General features: G+C 47.1%; 2 protein-coding genes across 9 annotated transcripts in view; one reads left to right on the forward strand and one right to left on the reverse strand.

Annotated features, from left to right (window-relative positions):
* ATR (ATR serine/threonine kinase) overlaps positions 1 to 15,663 on the reverse strand; it is a 368,882-nt gene that overhangs the window by 344,412 nt on the left and 8,807 nt on the right. For 3 of the 4 annotated variants that reach the window (XM_029617056.1, XM_029617057.1, XM_029617053.1), the window contains exon 1: positions 14,773 to 15,111. The exons of the other annotated variant lie outside the window; for it this stretch is intronic. The gene's annotated coding sequence lies outside the window, so the exon portion shown is untranslated. Of the gene's footprint in view, positions 1 to 14,772; positions 15,112 to 15,663 lie in introns of those variants that run through there. 4 annotated transcript variants of the gene reach the window in all.
* PLS1 (plastin 1) overlaps positions 1 to 15,663 on the forward strand; it is a 164,627-nt gene that overhangs the window by 15,240 nt on the left and 133,724 nt on the right. For all 5 annotated transcript variants that reach the window (XM_029617061.1, XM_029617059.1, XM_029617060.1 and 2 more), the window contains exon 2: positions 14,899 to 15,004. In XM_029617061.1, the coding sequence (XP_029472921.1) occupies positions 14,938 to 15,004 (67 nt within the window). In that variant the 5' untranslated portion in view covers positions 14,899 to 14,937. The remainder of the gene's footprint in view (positions 1 to 14,898; positions 15,005 to 15,663) is intronic.

A 15,663-nucleotide genomic window follows, 5' to 3' on the forward strand; every position in this document is an offset into this window, starting at 1 on the left:
TGGGTTCACAGATGAGTTTTCAATCACTATACTATAGTTCAGATTTTCAAGGCAGTGCTCGAACAGATTTCTTTAAAGGCATCACGATTAAGAGCTTGAAATTACTCAGGTATGCAAGGGTACATGTATAGCAAGCAAGAAACCTTGGCAGGCGAGGCATCTTATCAGTATGCATTACTAGATACACTGGGCCCTGAAGTATCCTGCCGAAAAATCTTCCCGCAGTGCTGAAACACATGCAAGGGTTTTGAATAATATTTTTCCAGTCCCCAGTAACACATAAAATCCATCCACCAAATTTCCCAGACTTTAAAATTATTATTTGAATGGCTTGGTAGCGGACTATGCATCTCTCAACTCAGCTAGTAAGGCGCATTTCCAGCATCATTCACACAAAGTCTTTTCTCTAGGAAATTGACCGCCGTGATGGATTAGGCCCTGCCTGTACATGTGCCCCATCTGGCTCTCAGCAGGGATTAGGGCTTCTTCCTCCAGGCTCCTGTTCTGCCTCCCACCTGCTGCCCATCACAAAAGAACCAGACAATGAACTGAAAGAGCAATTTCACTGCACAGGCTTGGGCAGGGATCTCTGCGGGACGTTTGAGTGCATCCGCTCCTCCCTTGGACCCAGGCAGGTTTTTCAGAATTCTAGTTTAGAAGGCGACGGCCTGGCGCTTAACATTTTTTTTTAATAGAATGTGGCTGACAAAGAAATCAGGAATCACTCACCATAGGCGGCTGTGATTTTTGGAAACGGTATCTGTTTTAAAAATCCCTTTTTTTTTTTTTTTTTTTTTTTTTAATATTTTCACGATGGTGATTGTAAGTACTTCCAGCAGTCATGAGAATTGTGCTACTGATATTACTGCAGGAATGGTGGTTTCACATATAGAATGAGAGCAGTGTTACTGCATGAACGGGCCCCCTTAAACGGAACAGCACTGCCATCACCGCAAGAATTATATTTGTGCAGTTATTTAGGCGTGAGCAAATTTAACAGAAGATCACGAACCAATTCAGTGTGACCTGGGCAGAGTCTGTGATTTTATCAAACTGTTTTAAAAACGGATCTGCAGATTTTTTTTTTTCCCAGTAGATCCATTTTAAATCCCCTTTGTATTTACATAACGTGGTGGAGTTCCTTGAATTCACTTAGGGGGCAGATTTTCAAAGGGTTACGCACGTAACATATGCACGTAACCCTCGAAAAGCTGCCCCGCCTGCGCCGAGCCTATCTTGCATAGGCTCGGCGGCGCACGCAAGCCCCGGGACACACCCGTATGTCCCGGGGCTTTCCAAAATGGGCGGTGCGGGGGCGTGGCAGCGGTTTGGGGGCGGTCCGGGAGCGGGGTCAAGTGCTCTGGCTCAGTGGCCTGTGCCGGGGCATGGCCTTGAAGGGAATTTTTTTTCCGGCCCCCCCTACCCCATCTTCCCCTCCCTTCCCCTATCTAACCCACCCCTCATCCCTAACTAAATCCCCCCCTACCTTTGCTCCAAAAGTTGCGCCTGCCTTGGGCAGGCGTAACTTGCGCACGCCGGCCAGCTGCCGGCGCGCCATGCCCCGGCACAGGCCACTGAGCCAGAGCACTTGACCCCGCTCCCGGACCGTCCCCGGACCGCCCATTTTGGAAAGCCCCAGGACATACGGGTGTCCCGGGGCTTGAGTGCGCCGCTGAGCCTATGCAAGATAGGCTCAGCGGCGCACACGGGGCAGCTTTTCGGGGGTTATGCGCGTATGTTACGTGTGTAACCCTCTGAAAATCTGCCCCCTAAGTGAATTCAAGGAACTCCACCAAGTTATGTAAATACAAAGGGGATTTAAAATGGATCTACTGGAAAAAAAAATCTGCAGATCCGTTTTTAAAACTGTTTGGGCAGGCGTAACTTTTGGAGCAAAGGTAGGAGGGGATTTAATTAGGGATGGGGGTGGGTTAGATAGGGGAAGATGGGGTAGGGGGGGCCGGAAAAAAGTTCCCTCCAAGGCCGCTCTGAAATCGGAGCGGCCTTGGAGGGAACAGGGAAAGCCATCGGGGCTCCCCTCGGCCTTGGTGCGCGCAAGGTGCACACGTGTGCACCCCCTTGTGCGCGCCGAGCCTGGATTTTATAACATGCGCGCGGCAGCGCACTCATGTTATAAAATCGGGTGTAGATTTGTTCGCGCCGGGTTGCATGAACAAATCTACGCCCGCGCGTATCTTTTAAGATCTGGCCCTTAGTATTTGCTCAGAATTTGTTGAAATTCATAAGAAAAATCAAATGGATTTCCTCTGCATTTCTGGGATATGTCTCTGAATTTTGCCAAACTCAAACCAGGCTGAGATTTGACTTGCACTAATTCACTCATCCCAGCTGCAGTAACATTAGTTCCCACTATTTATTTAGATTTTTATATTCTACTTTTTGTCACATCAAAGCGGATTACATGCAGGCACTATAGGTACTTCCTTACAATCTAAGTTTTTGTACCTGAGGCAATGGAGGATAAAGTGACTGGTGCAAGGTCACAAGGAGCTACAGCAGGACTCGAACCCTGGTTTCCAGCCCGCTACTAGTGCTACTCCTCCACTCAAGCACTATTTTAAATTGACTAAAAAAGAACAATAAGAATAATTTCCAATATTCCATCTTCATGTGGTTAAGTCCTTACAGAATTTATTTCTTTTACTGTAAAATTCTTATAAATTTGATATAGTTTGTCCTTAAAGCTTCTTTTCTCAGACAGGGACAGGTAGACAAGGCCATGATTAAGCTGTAGAAGCCAAATCATGGGCCAATGCAATAAGAGATTGGTTAAAACTGTGTGCTGAAGTTCAGTGCATGGTTTCTTAATGCACAGGTTTTAAAGTGTTTGTAACTCCCAATGCAGTAAACTCATGGCAAGCAAATGCACCAGGAATGAAAGTGCGCTGACTACAACGCACATTTTAAACTCGGAGGAGTGGGGAGTCTGTCAGCTGTGATTTATGCAAGCAAAACTAATCTTTCGTACAAACAAGACTTCAACGTGCACATGAATATGATTTCTGCGCACACAGAGGTTTTTAGCGTAGAAAGCATTTTAGTGCATGCATAAAAATTAATTATGCGCATAAATCCAGATTACAAGGCCCGGTGTCGGAGTTTCAGCTTCTTCCCATAGACTGACACATGTGCTGGAAAGTACGCCACCTCTGACCAGGAGTAAAATTAGCAGTACCTTGAGAACCTGAGTTAAGCCAGTGCACCCCTCTGCATTGGGGAGGTATAATTATTTCCATGCGAGGGCGCTAAGCAGGACGCAGTTTTACACACGCATTTTTTTTTTTTATGTGCCGAGCTTCTTGCTGCATCAGACGTAACCTTTGTGCACAAACCCCCCCCCCCAAAAAAACAAACGTTCGTACAACGGAGGGCAAAACTGCACTGTGCTGAATGCCCCGCATTGCATTGGCCCCCCCACAATAGTAAAGCGACGCCCATGTGAAATTCAAATCCCCCTCCCACCCCCCCCCAGACTTCCATTTCATTCGTTCTTCTTTCAGGACTGGGTGGAGGAAGGAGATTGTGCACCTGAAGTCTGATATTAAGCAAAAGCAAAATTAACCACTTTTCCCCTACTGCCTCCGTGACGAGGGGAAGGAGCTGCTGGGGGCTTCTCCTCCTGGCTCGGCCGGGATTCGCTTCCTTGCTCCACTCTCTGCTTTTGCGTTTGCTTGCTTTGTTGTTTTTTTTTTTTTAATACAGACATATATTAATTTCCCATTCCCCCTCACAGCATCTCACTTATCAAAAAATGAATTTGCAGTGGAGCGGAGAACTGAGCATTATGCATCTCTGTCCAGCGCTGCATACATCTGGAATGCGCCATACAAATCCCGCTGACGGTAATAATTAAAGTAGTTAAAGTAGTGGGACAGCATTCACGCCGCCCTAGCTCTAGCACTGATCTCAAACGCTTTTTTCACCAAGGGGGGGGGGGGGGGGGTCGACAAGAACAGTTTCTATTGATGCATTACCAGTTCAAATAACCCAATCTGTGTCCCTGTCCTATGCGCCACCAACATACCTTTGGCACTTCCTTCTCCTTTCCTGCTCCCCCTTGCCCCCGGATTTGGCTCTCTGATAATTTAGGGGTAAGTCCGGACCGGATCTATGTGTGTAGAATAGGCAGTAGTGCAGGCCTGCTCCCACTTGCTGGGGAAAGGGGGGGACAGGGTGGACGTTTGGGGGGTGTAGTTGAAAATCATGCGTATACATTTATGTTCCAAAATCGTGGGCACGTAGTTGGCACGCTGCTAACCCATGAGCTTACACCGTCATTCAACATTAAGGGTACATGTGCACTTCTGGTTGAATAATAGCCAATCAAACACCATAAGCGCGGGTTCCTTGTGGCGTGCAGGCTGGAAAGCACGCGTGTCCTTTAGCGGTGTGCACGAGGGGGGATTTCATTTAATTGGTGAGGTTTCATTTCTTATTTTGCTTCAGTCTACTACGCAGTATTGTCCAATAGCATGCTCTGAAATGTTTTTTAGTGTGTGCTACTGGCAGCTTGCACTGAAACCAAATCCTGCACTACCTGATTGCAGAAACATCTCCTTCCACACCCCAGTGGACATGCCCACGAAGCTCCCTTAACTTACCCGGTGATGCCCTGGGCCCTGCCGGTTCCGTACCTCCAAAATGGCCTTGGCTAACCTGATGCAGGCCTCAGATGAAACAGGGAACGGGCAGGGCAGTAGCAACAGGGGATTGCTCCTGCCTCTGAAGAGGGGGGGCCCTGCGCATCACAGATAAAGGGAGGGTTAGGGGAGAATAGAAGAAAGCCTGGGGGGGGGCTTTGTTTTGTAATCAGGGACCTTTAAAATAGCAGAAGGTTTCATCGGCTGGAAGGGAGCAGGTTTCTAGGATTATTCTTTATACAAATGGACAGATTTTGGAGTTTTCAACTGAAGAAATGAGGTAGCTTCATCAGAATAAGGCAGTGGTTCTCAACCAGTGTGACACCAAGGGAGTGGAAGGTGTGTCACCAAAGATTTGACATAGCAAGTCTATGCTTTCTATAACAGCCACATGTGCTTTGCTGCTTGAGGAGAGTGCAGAGTCAGGAGCCTGGTACTTAAATGTCCTCATCACTGCTCTCTGTCCCTGCTTTTCCCTCACCCCTGGAAGTCAATGCCACCACCAATCCAAGCCAGAAATGTTGCAGGCATTCTGTATCCTGCCCCGCCCATCCCACCGCACCTCTCCCCGTTTCCCGGCTTCTTGGAGTTTCAGTTTTTCTCTGTACGCTTGTTTATAATTTATGGGCTTTTATTCTGTATTAGATAAGAGTCAGGTTGTATTCTGCATGTTTGACAGAGGGGAGGGATTCTGCTAACTAGGATGTAGATTATAGGGGTGCGCATTCATTTGCAATGTATTGGTAATCCGCAACGTATAGGGCCATATTCGTTGTATTCGTGGGGAAGTGAAACGTATCACGATTCCCACGAATACAACGAATCTTCACCGAATTATTCGGCCGTCTAAAGGAGCGAATTTAAACAAAACACCCACCTTCCTGACCCCCCCCCCCCCCCCAAGACTTACCAAAACTCCCTGGTGGTCCAGCGGGGGGGTCCGGGAGCGATCTCCTGCACTCACGCCGTCGGCTGCCGGTATTCAGAATGGTGCCGATAGCCCCTGTGACATAGTAAGGGCAAAGGCTATCGGTGCCATTTTGATTACTGGCAGCCGACGGCTCCAGTGCAGGAGATCGCTCCCGGACCCCCGCTGGACCACCAGGGACTTTTTGCAAGTCTTGGGGGGGGGGGGGTCAGGGGGGGGGGGGGTTGTAGTTAATTACATTTTAGCTGGGAAACGAATAAGAATGGAACGCATGAACGGATCGGGGCCCCCCCTTGCCGAATGCAACGTATCTGCCCCCCCCCCCCCCATGAATACCAATACCGAATGGTAACGTATGCGGTCCCTCTGCACATCCCTAGTAGATTAATCTAGAGCAGGAATCTAGAGCAGTCTGGCTTGCTTTGCTTTTCCAATAGAAAGTGTACTGGGTTCTATATTTGCGGTTTTGCTTTTTCATAGGTAAGGTTGTTGCTGTTGAGCTCCTGGGTGTTAGTACTCACATGCTATATCATTTCTAAATGTTGTCTTAGCAGGGTTTCACATTATTTCACAAAGTGGCTGACAGGGAAGGGATTTTGAAGTACTATTGCTGAGGGGGATATAAGAATTTGAATATACTTTTTGAATGGTGAGTTGGAAGCGGAAATTTCCTAACTCTGCCCTATATAAATTCCAGAAGAGGTCAGAACTTTCTGAGGGTGACAGTGAAATGCATGAGAGATTGTTTCGAAAAACTGCGCGCTGCACGTGCATATCAGTCCCAGATTTCTCACTGATGCAGTACGAAAGGTTAAAATGTTTGTGAAACGAATACACTTAATAACGATATTTTATAAGCAGTTATTGAAATGAAGGAATGTTATCTTTCTCCTGCATCATTTTCAACAATAAAATATCTAGGATTTATTTATTTATTTTTTTTGTATAGCTGTTAAATGTAGTGTGCAATGTGTCATGCATGTGAGCATCATCCGTCAGGCGTGTCATGATGGAAAAAAGGTTGCGAACCACTGGTATAAGGGGTATTCAAGAAGAAGGTGAAAGTAAAGTAATGAGTAGGTGTGGTTGCCACAGAGGCTGATTTCAGTGGGCACGCATTTGTTTGTTTTATTCTGAATACCAGGAGCTGTAAATTCCAAAGCACTTCTTCCATTCTGTGCCTATAACAGATTAAAAAAAAAATCTGAACCCTAAGCAATTTGCATACACAGTGAGAGAAAACGTTTGTGACGCCCCTAAAAATGGTCTACATTTTAGCACAATTTGTACTCTGAATACAATTAGATCTAATCTGATTTTCTGATGCAAGAAAGAAAACCTTAGAGGTAGATTTTCAAAGCGGCATGCGCGAGAGCCGCGTGCACGTGGACGCGCCGATTTTATAAACACGCCCTTGCCGGCACACGCATGTTATAAAATCGGATGGCCGTGCGCATGTGTACGCCAGATTTTAAAAACTGCTCGCACGTGTGCGGGCGGCGTGCGCAGGGGGGGGAGCAGATTTTCAGAAAATACGCGCGGTGATGCAATCGGGCCTTCCCAGTCCGCTCCAATTAAAGAGCGGATTGGGAGGGAACTTCCCTACCCCCCACCTACTCTTCCTCCCTCTTCCCCTCTCCTCTCCACTCCCTAAACCTAACCTACCTTTCCCTACATTTTTTAATTTTATTACTTACTGGTCCTCTGGAGCAGAAGCAAGTTACGCTCGCTGGCCGGCTGCCAGCACGTGCTTCCCCGGATCAGCGGCTAATGGCCGCTGTCCTGGCTGGCCTCCATCCCGCCCTGGCCACAGGCCATCACTGGAGCGGCTGGGCTAGGTTGTGAGGGGGGGGGCTATAAAAATACGGGGAAAAAAAAGACAGGTAGTCAATGAAGGTTCGTGATGCTGTAGAGCCCGATAGGCTATTTTGAACTGGTATCCCAAAGGAATGGGAAGAACCTGCCAAGGCAAAAAACTAAGGAATCCTAATATAAGAACCAGCATTTTGCTGTACAATAATAGTGACCTGGTGGGATTCAGGGGGACCTCAGGGCCTTAACTCTTCCCACAATGCACTGTTAAATTCTCTCATTGCTAGTAATTTACTATTTAATATAAACCTGGGTGCTCAGGATCAAATCTCACATTCCCATCGCAAATAGGAGTACTGCAGATGTGTGTACAGTATAGCAGGTTCATTTGAGGTCCGAGTGGTAGACTCTAGGGGAGGTGGTTTGTGGTCCGTCATAAAGGTCGTATGCAATAAAGATGATTTTGATAGGCATGGAATGAAGGAAACGTCCTTTCCGAAGGAGGCCCACAGTGTTTCAAAGAGTTGAACAGGACCTTGCAAGCGTGCAGCAGTACAAAAGTGGATGCAGGCCGAGAACCTCCTGAATGATGTATGTGAAGGAGACACGGTGAAAGCGATACTGCTGATGAATTTTTATGGCTGCTCCGCATGTCAGGGAGCGGAAGAATTCTTCAGGAATGTTTTAGTAGTGGGAGAGGTGACGTTAAGCCTTCGATAGAAGAATTGCTATTTGGCTGTAACAACTCTGGAGCCACCCTTGTTTGTTTTTTGTGTGCCTTGTGCTGGGAGCGTTGGAGCTCGGCCCCTTGCTGCTGCCTGCACTCATGTGGACACTTGGTACTCGCACGCAGATTTGCTTTCTGCACTCGAGTTTCCCGTTTTCAGATTTGTGGAGAGCGATCGCAGCTAAATTGCGATCCTTCCACTCCCATCGTTCCTTGTGGAAATCCGGAGTGCTGACAATTCCCTGGATTCTTGGGTTGGTTGGACCTGAAAAATACACACACACACACACACACACACACAAACATGCAGTGGTACTCTTTCCCCCACCCCCCTGAAAAAAAGGTACTGGGTAAGGGCCAGCAGACGGCCTGTACCTTCCACTTTCTCCCAGTGGGGAAAAAGAAGCCAGTTTAGAAAGGGTGCAGGTCGGCGCCCTGTGTCTCTATATATATTTATATCTGCTGGCTCAAAGTTGAAGTAAATCTAGGCCACAATGCTACCACAGTAGCACACATCCCATTACTTCCAATAGGAGTGATTCGGACTCCTTTTTTAAGGGAGGGGGGAGAGTGGAGATAGGAAGCCTCCTACAACAAACCCTTTTGTTTGCTCTGTCAGATAACCCTATTAAAAGGTGTGGAACAGCTTTTGGCCACTGTTTAGGCTGTAGATTGCAGGGTGGCTTGGAGATGGACACCCAGCTTCCTCCTCCAGGCAGGGGAGTCATGGTGAGGTCGCAAAAGAAGAAAAATAACATTTAAAAAAAAAAAAAAAAAAAGTCATTAACCCTTTGTTAAACCCTACCTGATAAACAGAGGACCCCCCCCTTACTACTAAACCTGGAGAGCAGGAGAGAAAATGGACAAATGAAGGGCAGGGAAAAGGCTGGAATGGGAAGCAAAGAAGAAACGAAAGAAGATTCAAATATCAGAACTTATGACAACGTGACCAAACAGCAACTAATAACATCCAGCTGTTTTCAAAGAGGAAAAATATAATGGAGACACACAAAGAGGATGAGTTTACGCGTTCGAAATCTGTGGCAGTGGTGCCAGTCATCAAAGGAAAAGGAATCAAATGTTATTTCTGCATTGAAGTGCCTGAAAGGCGGAATATAAATCCAGTGAATCGTAGACAGGAAGTCTGTGTGCCCGGCACACACAATGTTCCCCCAACAGTAAGACTGTCAGGGGCTTGTCAGGCTGTAGGCAACTGATGGGTCAAAGTCCTTCGCTGGTAAGGGAGCCCATGATCCACATTAGAGTGGATCTCCAATGAGTAGCAGAGTCAAGTCCAGGCAGAGGTCATAAGCCAGAAGGAGCAGTCCAAGGAGCAGTCGAGGCTTTAAGGCCGGAAGAGAGCTTCAGGAAACAGGTCCATGGGGTTTATTGCAGAGCAGGATGTCGGCGCTGCAGAGGGGTTTAAATAGGATAGCACGGAAGGGGCTGGTCCCTTCTGGGCCAGCGAACCAGTGGTTGGGGAGAGCTTCAGCAACCAACAGAGAAGGGGAGTTCACTATAAGTCTGAGGTGCCTGAATCTGGATGCCTGGCTCCCTGGCAGATTTCGAATGCTGTTCCCTCCAGGTGTTGCTGGTTCAGGAGCAGCTGTTCCTGCCAAAGACACAGAAAGCATCCAGACAAAAATCAAACCTAAACCAAAGGCCATGCAGCATGGGCAGGAAATGTGACAACGCCTGGGCTCAGGCATGCAACATAGACACAGCAGTCTTTTGGTCACATGAGCATCTGTAACTAGCAGGCAGCACACGGGCTCACGTTTACAACCAATAACACATGCCATGCAAGCCTTTGAAACACTAGATTATGTTTTATATTCCATTTGTACTGGATGTAGTCAGGCATGTAGGCTGTTGTGGTAGTAAAATGCTGTTGTGAGACACCTCTTATTTACCATTGTGGCCTGCATGCCTGCCAACACCAGGTACCTGTGTATGTGCCAAACGAGATGGGAGGCGCCCAGGGAGATCTGTGAAATAGCTCACTCCCGCAGTCTGCTGCATTTGGTAGATTCTGCTCATGTGGCCTCTGTTCCTGCATGGCTTCAAGAAGCCGTTTACTGGAACCTTTAGAATTATCACGGGCTGAGCGCATCGATGTGCTGTGACCATTGCTTGCTGGGTGACTATGGCATCAGCCAAGTTTGTGCAGTTCTGCAGCGATCTCCATAGACTGAAGCACACGCATGACCAGGATCCTCAGGATGGACTTCTACAGGCGAGGCATGGGAGTGAATCAATCATATGGCAAGCGAGTCTTCAAACGAATATCCTCTCTTATGTTTTTGTTGGTATTAATGGGTATCCTCTTTTACCCTGTCTGTCAACTCTATTTTTGCAGTTATCTGCAGTCCCAGAAGAGCATGACAGTAGTGCCCTTCAGTCTACCTAGGTTCTTACTGAGCACATATTCAACCTCCTGAAATTCTCTTTAACATTTGGGCCACACTGGGTTTCCACTCAGAGTATGTGTGGGGTGTGCTGAATGCTGCCTAATATGTATCATGCATCACTTGCATTGGTCAGAGGAAGAGGCTATGAAATTTGAGCATGGGATTTGCAAGCCACAGGATGAGGTAGACCCTTCAGGTAATGTGGTAGCATCTCACAGAGATGGAGCTGGTATTGTAGGTGAGCTTTGGAATTTAAGGTGTGACGTTGTGTTGATTGGATCTGATATCCATAGTTTGCGGGTTTGGGTGTAAGAGAGTGTGTGTATTGTAGTTGTATTGTATATTGCAGGCAATGGAATGTGTCGTGCAAAGCAGGTGAGCATTCACCTCTTCATTATTCTGCTCTTCTTGTACTAGGGTACTTTGCATAGTTAATTCTGTGTTGTCAAAGCATGCTATCCTAGAAGGAGTGGAGTGGAAATTGAAGTTGTTCCTGAAGGCATTGTGTCGCTTTGATGTGCAAGTGCTACTGATAAGACAATGAGGGCAAAGCAAAATAGGCAAAGGAGAGGAGACACTTTTATTCTCATTTTCTTTGATCTCTATATAGGGAGCCTTCTCTAACTCCAGTTTAGCATTCTCTTTGACTTCCTTCTAATTATGACTGCTTTTTCTACAGAAATGAAAGATTTGTGTTTTTATTTTTTCCCCATTGATTCCAATGAAGTTGGGCCTTAAATGAGGCAGTGTGCACGTTTTTTTTCCTGATTCAGCCCTCCCTTTCCATGCAGGGAACAGGCCAGAAGGGGAGTGAGTCTGGAGCACAAAGAGGGAGATAATATTTGTAAGGCTAGAAGGGTCTGAATGGAGATATTTGGGGAGTGGATCAGCTGGAGGAGAAGGGGGCAGTGTGTGTGTGTGTGTGTGTGTGAGAGAGAAAGAAGGGATTGGTGCTGGTGTCTGTGCGCCAGATTGAGAGGTGAGAGATGGGATGCAAGGGGGAGCAGGACCAGAGTGCAGCACAGACTCCTCCTTCCCCTTTCTTACCTCCCACTGCAATCCAGGTTCTCTCTCCCTTGATGGAAGATCCTGGACCGTCTCCTCCTCTCCACCCCACCCCCCAACATATCCTACACCTTACTCCCCCTTTCCCAATCCCAGAACATTTCTCTCATCCCAGACCCTCCTTGATCTTCCTCAAGTCCTCTTCCCTATCCTCAGTCCTTTTGCCTTCTTCTCACCCCCATTCCTAGTCCTCCCCATCCCTGCTCCTCCTCTCATGTTCTTAGCCGTAGGGGATGACCAGAGTTAGGTAGATAAGTTATCCAGCTATCTCTGAATATTGGAGCTAGCTGGGTGACTTAGCTCCTCCCTGGAACACCTCTTACTTATCTGGCCACCTTCTTGCCAGATAAATAGTAATCCAGCTATTTAACCAGATAAGTGGCCAGATTGTACTTTAACTTGACAACTTCTTAGTTATCCAGCTAAATGCATTTGAATATGGGCCTCTAAAAGATATTCATGCTACAGTAGTTGAAGGTAATCTCTGAAATGGCTGGCAGGGCTAAACTAGATTTTTTTTCCCTTTACTGTTCACCATAGGAAAAACATTTAAATTATTTGGCACTTCAGTGACCCAAAAATCCCTCAATTGCCAGGTACTTTGTGCAGAAACACGCAAACCCTGCGAAAAGTCACCCAGAACCTATGTAGCAAGCCTGCCCTAGCAACACAGGGTTAACTCCCAGAACTCGAGCAGCAGCAAGCCGGCATGAAAAGGCAACACTGCAGCTATTCCAGCTGGGCCTAAAACACCAATACACCACCTAGTGGGAAGTCAGAACAAGCTGGACTGCTGCAGATCCCTGCAGAGAACCTACATGGTAGCAGGAAACCTCACCTCAGTCACACAGTTATAGAACCCAGACAGACCCTCGCCAAATACAGAATGAGGGATCACGATTAGAAATAGAAATATGCAGATCAAAAACTGAATTTTTCTGCTCCCTGCTGATAGGGGGAACAAAAGATGAGGAGCTGAATTAGGGAAGGATCTCCTTTGCTTTACATTGTGCTCTGACTACTCCAGGCTCCCATCCACCCCCAGCCAGGTCCTTCATGCTGCCTGGGAGGGCAGGGGCTGATCTCTGCCTGAGATTTTGGGCACTGGCCAGTAGAGTCATGGGTGGGGGGGGGAGGGGTGAGCCTGTGTACTTATGCCTGTAGGTATAAGTACACAGCCCTGCTGATGATGCTCCCTTGGGCTTGACACCCGGGATAGCCGCTCCCTCCAGTCCAGGCAGAGCCTGGCAGTTTCCTTATCCTAAAGAGAGAAGATAAGCCCCTTGCTCAGATGTGAATGGTGCCTCTGATAATGAGTACAGCAGGAGAAAGGACCTATCCGCTCTCTAGTCTCATATGCAAGATTATTGGACAGTTCTTACTCTCAGCTAATAAAAGGTTTCAGAATCTGCCAAGATTCCCATGACGGGACTGTAATTTTCACTATGAAGCTATTACACGTTCATACAGGTGAACTTTAAAAGGAGTTCCGCATGTACACGTAACGTACCATCGCAGCAATTTTCTAAAGCCATTTACCCGCCTTAAGTGCACTTAATGCAGGTAAAACCTATGGACAATTCAATGGCATGTACTGTAGCAATTTTCAAAAGCCCACTTACACGGGTGAAGTGCATTTACATGTGTAAAACCCAATTTTAAGCATGGAAATGCTTTTGAAAATCAGGTCCTATACATAAAACTTATTTTTCTTTTGTTATGGAGAGGTGCAGCCCAAGGTTAAATAATTTAGTGAAAAGAACAGAGCTGATGCGGGCCCCTTGATAAGAAACTTGCAGCCAATCACGTCTGTAAGAATCAACCAATGTGCTATATCCTCTCGGCCCATCCAGTGTTTGCTGTGCGCTTGGTACAAATTTTAAGGCAAGCGAGATCTCTGTTGCACTCGCTTCATGCATTTTTACTAGACTGTTTTTGAGGTGGAGGAAAGAGACGAGTTTTAATTATCAACGTTTCAGGGGCAGGGCAGTGGGTTGCCCACGCTCCAGGTCTTTCAACGGTCCAGCAAACTCTTCTGTAGCAGAACCTGATGTTCAAAACATGGGATCACATGATCCAAACTCTTCCCTATTTTGCTGTGCTCGGTTGACACCAATTTGAACGTTTAAATCCGCTGATCATATTTAGAGACCTTGTAACAAGAAAAAGAATGATATAATTGTCAAAAAAAAAAAGTGAAGCAAACAGCTGTAGCATTCCTACCTTCAGGTAGCAACAGTGCTCTCTCTATGATACGATGTTCCAAATTATGGGACTGCAACATTTTATTCCTCGCAGCCGCAGAACAGCAGGGAGTTACAGTGAAATAAGCAAATGTGTAAGCCTGCAGGGCAGGGATGGGAAAAGGGATCTCGTTTAGTTAAGCTGCCTCGATGCTGTATTCAGTGCTGTAAAAAACTGAGTTACAGGATCAGCACATCACCCCAGTTGTTAATCGTCCTGGTGCCGAGATCCTGGCCAGGAGCCGTCATCTGCCTGGGGATTTTAATTATCACCCTGTTTTAATGGACTCCCCTTTCCCAGTCTGGTCGTTTCAGAGACGGTCCCGAGGCTGGGAGTCGCGCACCAGGGCTCCTTCTAGAACCTCGTGCCATGGACTCTAAATCCGTCCAGCAGGGGACGTCCCCTCCCCCAGCCCTGGATTTGTCAGTGGGGCACCCACTATCCCCCGTGCCTAGGGCAGCAAACGCTTAAGAGCAGCCGGCTGGCTAGGATTCGCTGCCTTCCAGCTCTGTTGAATCTCATTCAGGGGACATCAACCCTCTGCTCCCCTGTAACAGACCCATGCAGGAGGTGGGAGGGTGAAAGCACCAAAAGTGCCCCGGGGAAGGGGCAGCAGAATCCTAAATCCATCCCTGCCCTCCCCCCCATGCTCAGTCCAACCTGAGGCGGGAATCCGATCAGGGACTCTCTGGGCTGGCCCTTGATATAAAAATGATAAAATGAACCTGTTTCTGGCTAGAGGTTTTATATTCTTAAAAAAAAAAAAAAAGTGAAAAGATCCCAGGCCCTAAAAGAGAGGGAGTTCTCCAGCTTCATTCTTAGTCATTGTTGCAACAGAGGGCTGAGCTGTATTGTGCGCACAGTAATTATTTATAGTAAAACAGACAGCTCTACAATACTGGAGTGATTAAGCTCAATATTTACCTTCCAGAGCTGGATTCAAGGGCTGGTGGGTTATGCAAAACGCACTTCCTTCTGACGGAGGACTCTGTGTAACGCTGCTCTCCGATTTTTTTTGTTTTCTCTCCCTCCTCTCCCTTCCATGCTTAGGTTTCAAGTCCCCCTCCCCCCCTCTGCAATTGCTGGAAGATGAACAACATTACTGTCATTTCCCGAGAAGAGCTGGAGGAACTGAGAGAGGCGTTTGATAAAATAGGTAGGTGACCCAGAGTGAATGTCTTGCAGATGGGGCAGAACTGTCTCCGGGCCAGGTACACCCATGCGCTTTTACCATAGACACAAAGCCATTGGTGCACCTGGCCCCCGGTATCACAGTATCAGGCGCTGCACGTGATTACCGATCTGTTTTGTTACGGCTGGCAGGGGTTGAATTGAACTTTTTTTTTTTTTTTCCTTTTCACCCCTTGGATAGAGGTTTGAGATTAACTTGAGCTTAACCACATTAAGTAACTGATCTCCGTAGTTCCAGGTCTTCCCCCCTTCCAGACTGTGAGTCAAACTGTTACCGAGTCTCTTGCTGCTGCTTGTTATTTCCAAGTACTGGGGGGGAGACTATACAGTCAGCTTTCTGATTTCCCTTTTTTGCTTTTACTCCTCATTTTTGGTTTATAAAATTATAATATTATAAATGTATGTTGCTAGAAGAAAGCAGAGGCAGACTTGTTAACCGTGCTGGTCACAGAAACGTGGTACACAGATAACCTAGGACTGGTATATAAAAGCATAGCAGGTGTTGCGGGTTCGTGCCATCGGCCACGCTCCCAGTCACATTCCAACTGGAATTCTCTGGTTACATAAGAGACTGAACCATTGGATAAGCCTGAGGGGCTTTTCCACCAGGCCACGTACTCCAGT

This window comes from Rhinatrema bivittatum, chromosome 9 (genome assembly GCF_901001135.1).
Source record: "Rhinatrema bivittatum chromosome 9, aRhiBiv1.1, whole genome shotgun sequence".
Taxonomy (NCBI): Eukaryota; Metazoa; Chordata; class Amphibia; order Gymnophiona; family Rhinatrematidae; genus Rhinatrema; species Rhinatrema bivittatum.